This window comes from Arachis stenosperma, chromosome 1, assembly GCF_014773155.1.
Source record: "Arachis stenosperma cultivar V10309 chromosome 1, arast.V10309.gnm1.PFL2, whole genome shotgun sequence".
Classification (NCBI taxonomy): Eukaryota; Viridiplantae; Streptophyta; class Magnoliopsida; order Fabales; family Fabaceae; genus Arachis; species Arachis stenosperma.
Window position 1 is genome coordinate 65,882,437 of NC_080377.1, and position 18,242 is coordinate 65,900,678.

The 18,242-nt window shown below is 39.5% G+C and overlaps 1 protein-coding gene and 1 non-coding gene across 2 annotated transcripts; one reads left to right on the forward strand and one right to left on the reverse strand.

The window, feature by feature from the left end:
• The first annotated feature begins 215 nt into the window (after nucleotides 1–215).
• LOC130962420 (MA3 DOMAIN-CONTAINING TRANSLATION REGULATORY FACTOR 1-like) lies at nucleotides 216–4,390 on the forward strand. The gene is made up of 3 exons (XM_057888642.1): nucleotides 216–854; nucleotides 1,900–1,994; nucleotides 2,239–4,390. Exons 1-3 carry the CDS (start codon nucleotides 626–628, stop codon nucleotides 4,030–4,032), a joined length of 2,118 nt encoding a protein of 705 aa, XP_057744625.1. The 5' UTR covers nucleotides 216–625; the 3' UTR covers nucleotides 4,033–4,390.
• Nucleotides 4,391–15,506: 11,116 nt separating this feature from the next.
• On the reverse strand, nucleotides 15,507–15,615 carry LOC130947720 (small nucleolar RNA R71). The gene has a single exon (XR_009072782.1). It is a non-coding gene; the product is annotated as a small nucleolar RNA R71 (small nucleolar RNA).
• Nucleotides 15,616–18,242: the final 2,627 nt, after the last annotated feature.

The following is an 18,242-nucleotide window of genomic DNA, read 5'->3' on the forward strand; positions in this document are numbered from 1 at the left end:
GTGATGGTCCTAAATGGCTAAACCGCTAAAGTTATGAGCGAGAATTAGGGTTAATACGGGAATCTCACGGCAAGCAGAGGGGTGCGCACATGACTAAAAACTTAAAACCCTGTCTTTATTCTTCAGCCATCTCCCTCCTCCTTTAACTGCAGCGCCACGTGTACACAAATAAAACGATAACGAAAACAGAATCGGCCCAAACCCAACCCAAAAACCTTGCCCCCAAATTGGTGACGTGTACACGTAACCGTAGCCTCCATATATAAACCCCCTTCTTCTCTTTCGTTCTCATCCATTTCCTCTCCACTTTCCACCGATTTCAGACACATACACACACTCTCACTTACTCTCTCCGATTATCTCTGCTCTTACTCCATATCCGCTTCGGCTTTCTACTCAAAATCTCGTTTCGTTGGATCTTATCGTTTCGCGGTTTTTTCTCTTTTACTATCACCGCCGCCGCAGAGTTTTCCGATTGGAGAATCCGGTTGGTTTTCTTCCTGTGTTGGCTCGAGATCCGGGCCAAGCACAGAAGAGTACCGGTTCTCGATTCGCCATTTCTGTGAGTAGTTTCCTCTTCGGGGAGATTTGTTTTTATTAAGATTTTGAGGGTTTTATCAGTGAAATGGCATCTGGCGAGGGGTTTCTTACGGATGGACAGAGGGAGATTCTCAAGATCGCTAGTCAGAACGCAGAAAATCTGTCGTCGTCGCCGAAATCGCCATCGTCGCTGCTTTCATCTGAGCATCATCATGTTAAGGCTCCTGCTGGCGGCGGAAAGGCTCAAACCGCTGGGATTGCTGTGAGACACGTTCGTCGGTCTCACTCCGGGAAGTTAGTGAGAGTGAAGAAAGGTGAGCGCCGTGTTCATCAGATATTTTGTAATTATTATTTTTAATTTAAGAATTCTATGCTCTATGCGTATATACTGCAAGCTGTGCATTTTTTTCCTTGTTTATCATCTATTTTGTGATTAGCGAACTACACAATTTTCTATTATTAGACTGTTTGATTAGTATCTTGAAGAACTGTTGGAAGAAATATATCTGAGAGGGTATTTATGGTACACCATAACTTATTGGTGAACAGATTAGGGTTATTAACTGAAAATTAGTTTTTAATTGTTGCTTATTGAAAGCAGATTATTGTTTGATTTGTTCTGTGGTGACTTTTAAAATTTGTCGGCTAGTTCTAGCTGTGAAATTTGTGGAATTTTTTTTTGGCTTTATGTTTGTATTGCTTTAAGGTTATTAGTTATTATGATCCAGTTGTTGTGTATTAGCAATCATAATCCGTATGAATCTGATAGACAAAGATGTTATTCTGACTAGTTAAGTCTTTTGATGCGTACATGGTGACTGGAGGTTTACGTATTTTGGGATTGATGTGTCGGTCATGTTACTTTCTATAGTGGAAAAGTATTCTGGTGCATAATAAATTTTAACTATTAATGCAATGTTGTCTGGAAGCAAAAATGCTATTTCTACACTAAAATCAGCCATTAATATATTTGTGTATAAATACATATGTAATTTAATTTATTTTTAATGTGTATTTGTATTCCAACATTTATTTTATACTCTTGGCTGACTTTGGTGGCGAATTTTAGTGTACACGTAGCATAGTTGGTAACTACCTGATCTGATCATCTTTTTACTTCATAGATTGTAGAAACCTGATTTGGTTGCACCCCATATATATATATATATATCGACTTCTACTGTCAAGTGCTTCAGACTGATAGCTTAGTTTTATATGTTGGCTTGACAGTCATGCCGATGTTAATTAGTGGTGTGGAGCTTCCCTTGCTTGCGGTATAACAACATGAATAGTAGAATTAATTGTAATTTGTTGTTGTCTTTGTTTAGTTATTTGATATTCTTCATCTTGTTGATGCAGATGGTGCTGGTGGTAAGGGTACTTGGGGGAAATTGCTTGATACTGAAGGTGAAGCTCACCTAGATCGTAATGATCCAAATTATGACAGTGGCGAGGTAAACTACCTTTCTGGTTTTTGTTGGTAGTTCCTAATATAATTTATTGTATGATAATATCATCAACATAGAAACTTTTTGACGAGATCTTATAGCCCTGGTAGTAGGTTGGGATTTCTTTGTGTTTTCATTTAATTAGTTGTAAACTGTACCTGTTGACTGTTTATTTTTCATTGTATATTTGATTGTGGCAACAAGCACATGATAACATATACCTGGTTTTGTATACTCTTGCTATTTTTAGGAACCCTATCAGTTAGTTGGATCTACAGTGATGGACCCCTTGGATGATTTCAAGAAAGCCGTGGTATCTATCATAGAGGAATATTTCAGTACTGGGGATGTGGATGTGGCTGCGTCTGACCTCAAAGAACTTGGATCTAGTGAATATTATCCATATTTTATCAAGCGCCTTGTGTCGATGGCCATGGACAGGCATGATAAGGAGAAAGAAATGGCGTCTGTTCTGCTCTCAGCATTGTATGCTGATGTCATCAGCCCTGCACAGATCAGGGATGGATTTTTTATGCTTATTGAATCTGCCGATGATCTTGCTGTGGACATACTGGATGCAGTTGATATCCTTGCTTTATTCCTGGCACGGGCTGTTGTTGATGACATTCTTCCTCCAGCTTTCCTAGCTAGGGCAAGGAAGGCTCTTCCAGAGCCTTCCAAGGGTGCTCTGGTAGTCCAGACTGCTGAGAAGAGTTATCTCTCTGCTCCCCACCATGCGGAACTTGTGGAGAGGCGATGGGGTGGTAGCACTCACATCACTGTTGAAGAAGTGAAGAAGAAGATTGCCGATTTATTAAGGGAATATGTGGAGAATGGTGACACATTTGAAGCCTGTAGGTGCATACGTGAGTTGGGGGTTTCATTCTTCCATCATGAGGTTGTGAAGAGGGCTCTAGTACTTGCCATGGAGAACCGTTCAGCAGAACCACTGATGTTGAAGCTACTAAAAGAAGCAGCAGAAGAAGGACTCATTAGTTCCAGTCAAATGGTCAAAGGATTTTCTCGATTGGCAGAAGGCCTAGATGATCTTGCTCTTGATATTCCATCAGCTAAAGCCTTGTTTCTGTCATTGGTTCCCAAGGCAATATCTGAAGGGTGGCTTGATGCATCATTTGTGAATCCTAATGGTGACAATGGAGAAATTCAAGTTGAAGATGAGAAGATGCGGAAGTACAAAAAGGAAGCTGTAACCATAATTCACGAGTATTTTCTGTCTGATGATATTCCTGAACTGATTCGGAGTCTTGAAGATCTTGGTGCACCCGAGTATAACGCAATATTTTTGAAGAAGCTAATAACTCTTGCCATGGATAGAAAGAACAGAGAAAAGGAAATGGCATCTGTACTGCTATCTGCTCTACATATAGAAATTTTCTCAACAGAGGATATAGTTAATGGTTTTGTCATGCTTCTTGAAAGTGCAGAAGATACGGCACTAGATATATTGGATGCTTCAAATGAACTTGCTCTGTTCTTGGCTCGGGCTGTGATAGATGATGTATTGGCCCCTCTGAATTTGGAAGAAATCGCCATTAGGTTACCCCCAAAGTGCAGTGGGACCGAGACGGTGCGAATGGCACGCACACTCATAGCAGCTCGTCATGCTGGTGAGAGGCTGTTGAGATGTTGGGGTGGTGGGACCGGATGGGCAGTTGAGGATGCCAAGGACAAGATCATGAAACTCTTGGAGGAGTATGAAAGCGGCGGGGTTGTGAGCGAAGCTTGCCAGTGTATCCGGGACCTTGGAATGCCCTTCTTCAACCATGAGGTAGTTAAGAAAGCTTTGGTCATGGCCATGGAGAAGAAGAATGATAGGATGCTTGATCTGCTGCAGGAGGGATTCAGTGAGGGTTTGATCACCATCAATCAGATGACGAAAGGGTTCACCCGGATCAAGGACAGTCTTGATGATCTTGCTCTGGACATTCCAAATGCAAAGGAGAAGTTTGGGTTCTATGTGCAGCATGCCCAGACCAAGGGTTGGCTTCTACCGTCATTTGATTCCTGTGCCACAGAGGTTTAGAGAGCCTGTGCAACAGAGGTCTAAAGAGATGGCTTTCAGTCTCATGCATGTTGATGTTGTTCTTTTAGCTCCCGACTGAAATGTGTGGATAAAATCTTGGGATCGTTTTACTTCTAAAAATGTCCCTTTTTCTCTGTTCCTTTTAAACTTACCCTTTTCTTTGAAGCATCAACTCACCGATAGAGATTCTTGTTATCTCCGTCGCGTTGTATAAAGTTGTTCCCATTACATTGACATCTTTTTAGGACGATGTTGCATCAATGAGGTATTTTAGAAGGGTAGGGCATATATTGTACTATTTTTCAGCATCGATTCTCTTTTTCCCGTTATGTTGAATCATTAATTTATGCCATCGTCACTTATCTTGTTCTCGGTTCTGAGGTTAACTGGTTATTGATTATGCAGCAAAAGAATATGAAAAACCGCGGCTTTATATTTTAGAAGAGTCTGTTGGCCCGAGTAGCATAACACGGCGAAAGGTGGCTACCAAGCCTAAATTCAGAGGCCTTTCCTATCTGTTCCTAGAGTGCAGTTCCTTCCATCGTGGAGTTATATTGCTTATACTTCTGGTATCGAGAAAAATGTTATTGTTGTTCGAAGCTAAGTATTAGGGGTTTACACACTTTGAAAGCTATTTTAGTGTGATTTCATCGGATCTAGAGTCGAGTAAGTATTTTAAAGGACAAAAAATAGTTTTGTTTTTGTTTTTTAATTATACTTGTTGAATTAGAAAATAGATCAGAGAAGCATGAAATTAGAATTTATAGACAAATTCAAGTTTAAATATGGATATTAACTTTTTGATAACAACTATATATATATATATATATATTTAAATATGGACATTAACTTTTTGATAACAACTATATCATACTTTTTTTGACATAAAGTTTATCAAGATCCGGACTTCACCGGTTTAGACTCGGTGTTAGTATAACCTGAAAGTAGTATGATTTCATTGGGTCTAGAGTCGGGTAAGGGTCTAAAAAATAAACTTGGTCATTATTTAGAGTTGAGTCAAAATAAACTTAGCTTCACCCGATCTATGTACACCCCTATAAATACGTATGTTAAGACTTATTTTAACTGCATCAAGACAAAAATATAAAATAAAATGGAGTAATTTTGCATTTAATTTGACTTAAATTTTAGTTTTGAATAAAGTTCTACAACTAAGTAAAATACTTAAGTCAATCAAGTTGTTATAAATGTTTTTCACATCATGTGCACGCACTCTTTTTTTGTTATCGTCGCTCTTACCACTACTATCACCTCCATCTCCTCTTTTTCCTCCTCTTTTTTCTATTTGAATTCTTCTCATCCTTTCTTTTCTTTCTCCATCATCATCATAATCGTTATCATTATCGTTATCATTGTCTTATACATAAATAACATTGTTCATTCTCTTTAAAAAATTTGTACTGGTTAATTTTGCTACGTTATTTATAGATTTTTTCACTTATTTTATTTCATATCAAAATTTGTAAATTTGTAATTCAAATCTCTCAAATAAATTCTTAGTTCCGTCATATCATTTAGTTGAAAATTTTGATGTTAGAGTGAAGATGTTTTGACATTAAAATGAAGACATTTTGGTGTTACTCTATAAAAATTTATGTGTTATTTTATATATCAGATACGTCATCCACCCACCTAATCAGTCTTGGTTTAGCATTCTGCTTGGTCAAAAGAAACTTAAGAGCAGAGTGATTGATACAGATTTTACAAACTTAATGCGTAAATCTACCGATAAATTACAAACTTAATGCGTAAATCTACCGACAAGTGCACTGGATCACATCAAGTAATACCACGATGAATGGGTTATCGTTCCCACGAAGATTGATAGTCTAGCAACTTTAATCAATTGGCTATTTTAGTTAAACATATCAAATTCAAGGAGATCCAATAAAAAACTAAATAACGATTATAAAGTAAATGAAGTAAATGACTGAAAATTAAAAAATAAGGAATTAAATAACAAAAATTAGAATAGAATTATAAATGACTAAAAGTAACAATTGAACTAAGCACATAAGCAAGAATTGAATCTACGTAATGGAATTAAGATGAGATGTAAATTGGCAATAGAAATTAGAAATTAAGAAGATTATATGATAAACATTGAGGATTAGAGATGTTAACTCTTCTGGAATGTTAGCTTTTAACTCTATCTCAATCCTGCAATTATTGTTCTAAGGCAAATCATAAGTGAGTGAATTTCAATGTTTTGCTAATTCAATCTCTCTTAACTTGATCAATTGCTAATGTCTTGATCTAATTGCTCATGAGAAGAGATGAAGATTGGTCTCTGATTTAGAGTCACACAATTCTTGAGATCTGAATTTAGTTGATTAAATGTCACATATCAAAGCTGAATTGAGAATCAAAAGAATTGAGAGAGAGGATTTTCAAGTTTAATCTCATGAATCAACCTTTCAGTGAATCATGAAATCCAACCTAGATTCAAACCATCTTTCAATGCATTTGAATCATTTGGAATTTAAAACGAAAATCTCTCTTAGAAACAATAACAACATGAATTTTTTTTTTTGAAAGCAAAAGCTCAACACAATATTGTGGAGCAACAGTACTAGATAAACACTATACCTTACTAAAATAAATAAGAATACTACAAATAAAAAGAAGTCCCCACGTCATCTTCAGCATTGCTATCAACAACAAAGGGGATCAACACCTGTCCACTCATTAACGCTAGTCATGGTCATGTGGATTACCTCATCAACACCTTTGCTTTTATTCTGGAAGATTCTCATGTTCCTTTCCAACCAAATGTTCCACACAATGGCACAAAAACATCTTAGCCGCTGCTTTCGATTCTCTGGACTCCTTGGTTCCTCTGTCCAACTTAGAAAATGCTCTTTCATGGACCCCGGATAAGACCATTGACGGCAAAGCCCTACTATCCAAGCACTCCATACCTGCCACGCAAAAACAGAGCCTAGAAACAGGTGATGTACTGATTCCGTGTTGTTATTACAGAAAACACAGACACTATCATCCGGGCTGACAATCCCAAACCGGCTTAGCCTCTCCTTTGTATTCACCCTGCCGATCACAACAAACCAAACGAACATCTCAACTCTTGGTGGAACCAATCCTTTCCAAATTGTCTTCGTGAAGCTGTAACTGGTCATCTCCTCTGGGAGCAATTCTTCCTGTAGTACCTGCACAAAGGAGTTAGTTGAAAAAACACCTTGCCTATCATATTTCCATACCACTCTATCCTCCCTGTTATGTACTAGTTTCACAGGTCTCAATGCCTCATGTAATTGATCCAGTAGTTCCAACTCCCAGTGGAAGAGCTCTCGCCTCCATTGGAAGTTCCAGATCCACTCTAGCCCATACCAAAACCCGCAATCCCCAATAACAGATCCACATTGGTTTGAAACAGAGAAAAGCCTCGGGAACTGATCCTTCAGAGATCCACAAAGCAACCAGACATCCTCCCAAAACCGTGTCCGTCGCCCATCACCAACCTCCATACTCAATCCTGTAACCATCTTGTTCCTTATACGTTGATCCGATATTTGTAGCTGACAAATATCCTTCCATGGGCCTCCTTTAGTAGGCAACACTTGAGTTGACAGGAGCTCATTTGGGTTCAGCCTATTACACGAGCATACAACCTTCTTCCACAAAGGGCAATCTTCCTTCGCAAACCGCCACCACCACTTGAACAATAGTGCTGTGTTACGAATTACAGCATCTCCCACTCCCAACCCTCCTAATTTCTTAGGGGCCTGCACCACTTCCCATCTTACTAATGCTATACCATTTCTACCATCCTCCTTGCTCCACAGGAATCTCCGTTGCAATGAGATCAATTTCTCCGCAACAGCCTTAGGCATTTTGAATAAGCTCAAATAGTATACTGGCAGACTATTTAAGACTGATTTAATGAGTACTACCTTCCCAGCTTTGTTCAGCACCTTAGCTTTCCATAGGCTGAGTTTCTCCTCCACTTTGTCTAGTATAGGCTTCCAGGTCTTCACCAACCTCGGATTTGCTCCTAACGAGATCCCCAAGTATTTTACTGGAAGGGTGCCCCCCTTACAACCCAGCAAGTTGCACATACGCTGTACCCACTGCTCATCACAATTAATAGGAATTAAACTGGACTTATCAAAATTAATCCTGAGCCCTGACATCAACTCAAAACATCGCAAAAGTCGCTTGTAGTTCTTAATAGTCTCCTCCACAGGTGGACAGAAAAGGATAGTATCATCCGTAAACTGCAAGTGCGACAGTTCTATACCATCTCTTCCGACCAACAGCGGTAATATACGTCCATTTCTGATTGCCTCTCCAATCATACGATGTAACACATCAACAACCAGAACAAATAAGAAGGGAGAAAGCGGGTCACCTTGCCTCAAACCTCTTTCCATCTTAAATGGCTTAGATGGTGACCCATTTATCAGAACCGACATAAATGCAGTTGTCACGCACTCCATAACCCACGCTCTCCATTTATGTCCAAAACCCATCTTTTGTAGTACAGTGTCCACAAAACTCCATTTGACCATATCGTATGCCTTCTGGAAATCTAGCTTTATTATTGCTGCCTCCTTTTTCCTCAATTTCAGCCAGTTTACTGTTTCACACGCAATAAGTGCTCCATCATGTATTTTCCTTCCCTTAACAAACGCACTCTGAGTCTCCCCTACTAACCCCGGCATCACTGCCCTCATCCTTCTAACTAGCACCTTCGAGATAACCTTATAAACACATCCCACCATACTAATGGGTCGTAGATCTTTGATCTCCTTCGCACCTACAAACTTTGGTGCTAGCGCCACCCATGTGATGTTGGTATCCACTGGTAAGCTGCAAGTTTGAAAGAATCCCATCACTGCTACCATGAACTCAGCCCCAAACTCACCCCAGCACCTCTTGATGAAATTCATGTTGTAACCATCACACCCCGGCGCTCTGGACGACTCGCAATCCCACACAGCCTCTCTGATCTCGTCTGCTGACGGCAACCTTTCTAAATTCATAGCATCTTCATCCTCTATGAGAAATTAACAGAGTTCTTCTTCTCAATGAGAGAGGATTAGTAGTTCATTGCTTTGGAAATTACAAAATAAGATGTAAGAAAAGTGCAAGAAGAAGTAAAGTGTCTAACCCCCCTAACTAGCTAAGGACTTCCCCTTTTTATAGCACTCACCCCTTACTAACTTCAATTTACCATTTACCCTATCTCGCATTCTATACTCATTTTCCCTTCAATTGGACCTTTGACCTTTTGACTTGTTATGGGATTTTGGGCTCAGGATTTAATTAGAATTACAAGGTAAAGAATGCATGAAAATCAAGAAAACTGTGCTTCTTGAAAAAGTGTGGCTCACTTTATAGCACAATTTGCATGACACAAATGAATGCTTCAGAGGGTTGGCGCTTGAATCTTGAAGACTAGGCACTTGAGGCGCCACCTTGAGGCTCTTTTGGTTGCTTGCTTGAGGCATGTCTTCGAAGGCGCCTATAATTTCAAACGTTTCACATTTTTCCTCTTTGGTTGGCGCTTGAGGTGCCAAGTTTGATAAAAATTGTTGCCTCTAGATGGTGTTATGATTGAGGCTCTTGAGGCTCCATTTTGGGCGCTTGAGGTGCCAGTATTGATGCATAAACTTATTCCCTGGAAGGTGGCATGGAAATGGCGTTTGAGGCACCAATTTGGAAGGTGGCATGGAAATGGCGTTTGAGGCACCAATTTGGGCGCTTGAGGCGCCAAGTATGAAGCACAAATTTGATGGCCCTGGAAGTGGTGAAGGAGGGAGCTTGAGGCGCTAGTTTGGGTGCCTAAGGCTCCAATGTTGAAGGACAACTTTGATGGCCCTGGAGGTGGTGAAGGAGGGAGCTTGTGGCGCTAGTTTGGGTGCCTAAGGCACCAATGTTAAAGTACAACTTTGATGGCCCTGGAGAGTGGTTGAACTTGGCGCTTGAGGCGCCAATTTGGGTGCTGGACATGGGCGTCACTTTATTGCTCATTGTTCATAGCCCAAACGGAATGAATGTGTCAGAGATTGATGCTCTTAGTGACAAATCATGAAAGACGCTTGAGGCTCCACTTTTGGGTGCCTAAGGCGCCAAATGCTAAGGTTCCTGGGCATGGCATAGTGCTGGCGCTTGAGGCGCCGAGTAGTGGTGTCTCTGGACATGGGTGTCACTTTATTGCTCATTGTTCATAGCCCAAACGGAATGTCACCATAAAGTAGCATATATCGTTGGAAAGTCCTGGATGTCTATGATATTATGGGTTATCGTCAGTTAGGAATTTCACACAAATAATCTCGTCGAAGTATAGTTCCCAACCAACAAACAATCCTCCATTAAAGTTTAATTTTGGTTGTCACAAGTTCAACCCAATAAAAATAACCGAGAGTATTAGTCCTGGGTCGTTCTCCCTAGGAATTACAATCGAGTGCTCAATTATTGGTTATGAGTTTCACGAGGTTGGGTTGATAAAACAAGAAATTAAAAAGGCAAGAATTTAAATCAAGGTTTTCTATCTTAGTAATTAATTATCATACAATAGTTAACAAGAGCTAATCCTATTTTGCCATCTCCAACATTAGAAGAAAGTACAATGCTATCTTCATATTGAGAGAAAGTCAAATAGGACTAGTTAATCCCAATCTATAGGTAATGTTAATGGATACAATACTAACTAATCACTCTAGATCACCAATCTAAATTGGGTATTAATGACTCAAGATTGCCCAATTTCTCTTTTCAAACCAAGAATGCTCAAAATATACTCCAAACCTAAGCCAAATATTTTATCAAACACTTGGTGTGCAATAAAAGAAAAGCATGTTAAATTGCAAGAAATAGTAAATTCTACAACTACCCAATGCAAGAAAATAACAATAACAACTCAAACAAGCAAGAAAAGAACATAAAACCTCAAATTGCATTGAAGGAAATTAAAATCAACAAAAGTGTTCATAAATTAAAAAGAGGCATAAAAGAGAAATTAATAAGAGGAACTAAGGAAATTAAAGCAAATCAATAAGGAAAAGTAAAGAAAACTAAATCAAAACAAGTAATTAAACCTAAATATAAGAGAAAGCTTAACTAAAAATCCTAATTTCTAGAGAAAAGAGGGAGTTTCTCTCTCTAGAACTAACCTAAAGCGTGTTTCCTACACTACCTAATTGCTCCCCTTTTGTTCCCTCTTTAATTCTGCATCAAATAGATTTAGAAATGAGTTGGATTTGGATCTGGATGGCTTAGAAATTGCCCCCAGCGTGTTGCCTTTAATGAGGTCACGTGACCAGTTTCACGCGTGCGTGTGGCTGGCAAATTTTCTCCTCACACGTATGCGTGGGTGACGCATGCGCGTGGCCTTGAATCCTCTAAATGCTCATTTCTTCATGAATTCTCCACTTTGCATGCTTTTCTCTTTCCTTCTTCCATCCAATCCTTGTCTTATAAGCCTAAAATCACTCAACAAACATATTAAGGCATCAAATGGAATTAAAGTGATTAAATTTGTCAATTTAAGGGCCTAAAAAGCATGTTTTCACTCTTAAGCACAATTTAGGGAGAATTACAAAACCATGCTATTTCATTGAATAAATGTGGGATAAGTTGATAAAATCTCCTAAATTCAACATAAGATAAACTACAAAATTGGGATTTATCAAACCTCCACACACTTAAACTAAGTATGTCCTCATGCTAAACTCAAGAAAGAGACAAAGGGTATTGATGAGCGGATAATTTGTACGCTTTTTGGCATTGTTTTTAGTATGTTTTTGGTAGTTTTAGTTGAGTTTTTATTATATTTTTATTAGTTTTTAGTTAAAATTCACTTTTCTGGACTTTACTATGAGTTTGTGTGTTTTTCTGTGATTTCAGGTATTTTCTGGCTGAAATTGAGGGACCTGAGCAAAAATCTGATTCAGAGACTGAAAAGGACTGCAGATGCTGTTGGATTCTGACCTCCCTGCACTCGAAGTGGATTTTCTGGAGCTACAGAAGCCCAATTGGCGCGCTCTCAACGGCGTTGGAAAGTAGACATCCTGGGCTTTCCAGCAATATATGATAGTCCATACTTTGCCCAAGATTTGATGGCCCAAACCGGCGTTTAAAGTCACCTACAGAAATCCCAGCGTTAAACGCCGGGACTGGCACCTAAATGGGAGTTAAACGCCCAAACTGGCACCAAAATGGGAGTTAAACGCCAAGAAGAGTCTCTACACGAAAATTACTTCATTGCTCAGCCCAAGCACATACCAAGTGGGCCCAGAAGTGGATTTTTATGTCATTTACTCATCTCTGTACACCCTAGGCTACTAGTTTTCTATAAGTAGGACCTTTTACTATTGTATTTTCATCTGGGTTCTTCTGGTTCCCTCTCTGGGGCCGAAACCAATGATCACTTTTGTTCTTATGTATTTTCAACGGTGGAGTTTCTACACACCATAGATTAAGGTGTGGAGCTCTGCTGTACCTCGAGTATTAATGCAATTACTATTGTTCTTCTATTCAATTCCGCTTGTTCTTTGTCCAAGATATCACTTGTTCTTCAACTTGATGAAGGTGATGATTGACACTCATCATCATTCTCACTCATGAACAAAGTGACTGACAACCACTCTTGTTCTACAAGCATACGAGGCTCTAGTGTTTATCTCTTGGATTCTTTAATCGGAATCTTCGTGGTATAGGCAGGACCTGATGGCGGCATTCAAGAGAATCTGGAAGGCCTAAACCTTGTCTGTGGTATTCTGAGTAGGATTCAATGATTGAATGACTGTGACGTGCTTCAAACTCTAACCTGCTGGGCGTTAGTGACAGACGCAAAAGAGGGATTCTATTCCAGTAGGAGCGGGAACCGAACCGGTGATTGGCCGTACTGTGACAGAGTGCATGAGCATTAGCTTTCACTGCGAGGATGGGAGGTAGCCACTGACAACGGTGAAACCCTACACGAGCTTGCCATGGAAAGGAGTAAGAAGGATTGGATGAAGGCAATAGGAAAGCAGAGAGACGGAAGGGAAGGCATCTTCATACGCTTGTCTGAAGCTCTTACACCAATGATATACATAAGTATCTCTATCTTTATCTTCATGCTTTATTCGTTTATCACTATACCCATTTGAGTCTGCCTGACTGAGATTTACAAGATGACCATAGCTTGCTTCATACCACCAATCTCCGTGGGATCGACCCTTACTCGCGTAAGGTTTATTACTTGGACGACCCAGTGCACTTGCTGGTTAGTTGTGCGAAGTTGTGTTTATGCCATGGTATTGAGCACCAAGTCTTTGGAGCCATTACTAGGGATTGTTAATGTTTTGAAAAGTATTGATCACAATTTCGTGCACCAAGTTTTTGGCGCCGTTGCCGGGGATTGTTCTTGTGTATGGACAACTGACGGTTCATCTTGTTGCTTAGATTAGGTATTATTTTTCTTCAGAGTTCTTAAGAATGAATTCTAGTGTTTCAAGGTGATGTTCTTATCATCACCAAGGCTGATTGATCATCATCAATTTAGCTCTTGAATGCAATGTCCTGCTGAAGCTTAGCCGGCCATGTCTAATTCCTTTAGACTAAAGCTTTAGACTAACATTGCATGATTCCTGGAATTCTCATTAAGAATTTTGATACCTTTATTTTCCTTTTCACTTAAATTTTCGAAAAATCCAAAAAAAATTACAAAATCATAAAAACCAAAAATATTTCTTGTTTAAGTCTAGTGTCTCACTTTAAGTATGGTGTCAATTGCATGTTTCTGTTCTTATTGCATTTATGCATGTGTCTTCATTAATCTTCAAGTTGTTCTTGATGATTTCCTTGTTTTGATCTTTGAATTCTATTGACTTGAGTGTTTTGTTGTTTCTCATATGCATTCTCATTTTGTTAGTGTCAATAGTATACAAACTGCTAAGTTTGGTGTCTTGCATGCATTGTTATTTGATTTTATTTGCATTTTGATTATTCCTCATTATTAAAAAATCCAAAAATATTTTTAATTTGTGTCTTTTCAAGTCAATAATACAGAGAATTGAAGATTCAGAACATACAGCAGAGGAATTACACAGAAAAAGCTGGGCATTCAAAAATGCCCAGTGAAGAAGACAGACTGGCGTTTAAACGCCAGCCAGGGTGCCTGGCTGGGCGTTTAACGCCCAAAAGGGTAGTAGTTTGGGCGTTAAACGCCAGAATGTGCACATTCTGGGCGTTTAACGCCAGGATGGCAAAGGGGGAAGATTTTGTTTTCAAAATCAATTTTTTTTCAAGTTTTCAAAGTTTTTCAAAATCAAATCTTTTTCAAATCATATCTTTTCAATCAAATGTTTTCAAAATCAATTTCTTTCCTTTTTCAAAGATACTTACTAACAATTAATGATTTGATTGAACATTTTTTGCCTTTTCTGTTGAGGAAGGTTTTATGTTTGAATCATATCTTTTCTTGTTAGGCAAGTCATTAATTTTTAAAATCATATCTTTTAAAATTGTTTTCAAATCATATCTTTTAAAATTGTTTTCAAATCATATCTTTTCAATCACATCTTTTTAAAACCAATCATATCTTCTTAACCACATCTTTTTCAAAATAGTTTTCAATCAAATCTTTTTAACTTCTAATTTCAAAATCTTTTTCAAAAATCACTTGATTCTTTTTCTATTCTTAGTTTTTGAGAATCAATTAGTGTTTTTCAAAATGTTTTCAAAATCTTTTACTTAATTTTCGAAAATTACTTCCCTTCTTCTCACATCCTTCTATTTATGGAATAACACTATTCCTTAATGCAAAATTCGAACTCCATCTTTTTCTGATAAGTTCGAATTTTCTACTTCTGCCTTCTACTCTTCTTTTCCTCTGACACTTCAAGGAATCTCTATACTGTGACATAGAGGATTCCACATTTTCTTGTTCCCTTCTCTTTCTTATGAGCAGGAGCAAAGACAAAAGCATTCTTGTTGAGCCTGATCCTGAACCTGAAAGGACCTTGAAAAGAAAGCTAAGAGAAGCCAAAGCACAACTCTCTTTAAAGGAACTGACCGAATTCTTCAAAGAAAAAGAACCCATGGCAGCCGAAAATGACAACAATGCCAACAATGCAAGGAAGGTGCTGGGTGACTTTACTGCACCTACTCCCGACTTCTATGGGAGAAGCATCTCTATCCCTGCCATTGGAGCAAACAAATTTGAGCTTAAGCCTCAATTAGTTTCTCTAATGCAACAGAATTGTAAGTTCCATGGACTTCCATTGGAAGATCCTCATCAGTTCTTAGCTGAATTCTTGCAAATCTGTGACACTGTCAAGACTAATGGGGTTGACCCTGAGGTCTACAGACTTATGCTATTCCCTTTTGCTGTAAGAGACAGAGCTAGAATATGGTTGAACTCTCAACCTAAAGAAAGCCTGGACTCTTGGGAAAAGCTAGTCAATGCCTTCTTGGCAAAGTACTTTCCACCTCAAAAATTGAGTAAGCTTAGAGTGGAAAGTCCAAACCTTTAGACAAAAGGATGAAGAATCCCTCTATGAAGCTTGGGAAAGATACAAACAATTAATCAGAAAATGTCCTTTTGACATGCTTTCTGAATGGAGCATCATAGGTATTTTCTATGATGGTCTCTCTGAACTATCCAAAATGTCTTTGGATAGCTCTGCTGGAGGATCTCTTCATCTGAAGAAGACGCCTACTGAGGCTCAAGAGCTCATTGAAATGGTTGCAAATAACCAATTCATGTACACTTCTGAAAGGAATCCTGTGAATAATGGGACTAGTCAGAAGAAAGGAGTTCTTGAGATTGACACTCTGAATGCCATACTGGCTCAGAATAAAATATTGACTCAACAAGTCAATTTGATTTCTCAAAGTCTGTCTGGAATGCAAAATGCACCAAGCAGTACTAAGGATGCTTCATCTGAGGAAGAAGCTTATGATCCTGAGAACCCTTCAATGGAAGAGGTGAATTACCTAGGAGAACCCTATGGAAACACCAATAATTCTTCATGGAGAAATCACCCAAATTTCTCATGGAAGAATCAAGAGAGACCTCAACAAGGTTTCAACAACAATAATGGTGGAAGAAACAGGTTTAGCAATGGCAAGCCTTTTCCATCATCTTCTCAGCAACAGACAGAGAGTTCTAAGCAGAATACCTCTGACTTAGCAACCATGGTCTCTGATCTAATCAAAACTACTCAAAGTTTCATGAATGAAACAAGGTCCTCCATCAGAAATTTGGAAGGACAAGTGGGTCAGCTGAGCAAGAAAGTTACTGAACTCCCTCCTAGTACTCTCCCAAGCAACACAGAAGAAAATCCAAAAGGAGAGTGCAAAGCCATAAATATGGCCGAATTTGGAGAGGAAAGAGAGGAAGTGGACGCCACTGAGGGAGGCCTCAAAGGGCGTGCACCACCCTCCTCTGAGTTCCCCAATGAGGAACCATGGGAATCTGAGGCTCAAGATGAGACCATAGAGATTCCATTAGACTTACTTCTGCCTTTCATGAGCTCTGATGAATATTCTTCCTCTGAAGAGGATGAGTATGTCACTGAAGAGCAAGTTGCTAAATATCTTGGAGCAATCATGAAGCTAAATGACAAGTTATTTGGAAATGAGACTTGGGAAGATGAATCTCCCTTGCTCACCAAAGAACTGGATGACTTGTCTGGGCAGAAATTACCTCAAAAGAGACAAGATCCTGGGAAGTTTTCAATACCTTGTACCATAGGCACCATGACCTTCAAGAAGGCCTTGTGTGACTTAGGGTCAAGTGTGAACCTCATGCCTCTCTCTGTAATGGAGAAGCTAGGGATCTTTGAGGTACAAGCTGCAAGAATCTCATTGGAGATGGCAGACAACTCAAGAAAACAAGCTCATGGACTTGTAGAGAATGTGTTGGTAAAAGTTGAAGACCATTACATCCCTACTGATTTCATAGTCCTAGAGACTGGGAAGTGCATGGATGAATCCATCATCCTTGGCAGAACCTTCCTAGCCACAGCAAAGGCTGTGATTGATGTTGATAGAGGTGAACTAATCATTCAAGTGAATGAAGAATCCTTTGTGTTTAAGGCTCAAGGATATCCCTCTGTCACCATGGAGATGAAGCTTGAAGAGCTTCCCTCAAATCAGAGACAAATAGAGCCCCCAAAGTCAAACTCTAAGTTTGGTGTTGGGAGGCCACAACCAAACTCTAAGTTTGGTGTTGAACCCCTACATTCAAACTCTAAGTTTGGTGTTGGGAGGTTCCCACATTGCTCTGATCATTTGTAAGGCTCATTGAGAGCCCTCTGTCAAGCTACTGACATTAAAGAAGCGCTTGTTGGGAGGCAACCCAATGTTTTATAATTAACTATTCTCTTTTGTTATTTTATCTTTTTTGTAGGTTGATTATCATAAGAAGTCACAAAATTTATGAAAAAAGCAAAAACAGAATGAAAAACAGGAAGAAAAACAGCACACCCTGGAGGAAGAAGCTGGTGGCGTTTAAACGCCAGTAAGCCTAGCAGTTGGGCGTTTAACGCCCAGTCTGGCACCATTCTGGGCGTTTAACGCCAAAAAGGGGCACCAGACTGGCGTTAAACGCCAGAAAAGGGCAAGAACCTGGCGTTAAACGCCAGAAATGGGCACCAGCCCGGCGTTTAACGCCAGATTTGGCACAAAACGTGATTTTTGTTGCCATTTGGTGCAGGGATGACTTTTCCTTGACACCTAAGGATCTGTGGACCCCACAGGATCCCCACAAACCCCTCACCTATCAAATCCCATCTTTCTCTTCACCACTCACCTCCATAAAACCCCACTTACCTCACCATCCAAATTCAAACCACTACTTCTTCCCCTTTTGGCCGAACCACAAAGCCATCTCCCTCTCCTCAATTTCCTCTTCTTCTACTCTCTTCTTTCTTCTTTTGCTCGAGGACGAGCAAACCTTTTAAGTTTGGTGTGGTAAAAGCATTGCTTTTTGTTTTTCCATAACCATTTATGGCATCCAAAGCCGGTTCAACTGAGAAGGCATGACCTCAAGCCCATCACTAAGAAGAAGATGGAGCAAACAAGAGACCCCTCTCATCAAGAGATCCCTGAGATACCTCAAGGGATGCACTTTCCTCCACAAGACTATTGGGAGCAACTGAACACCTCCCTAGGAGAATTGAGTTCCAACATGGGACAACTAAGGGTGGAGCACCAAGAACATTCCATTCTCCTCC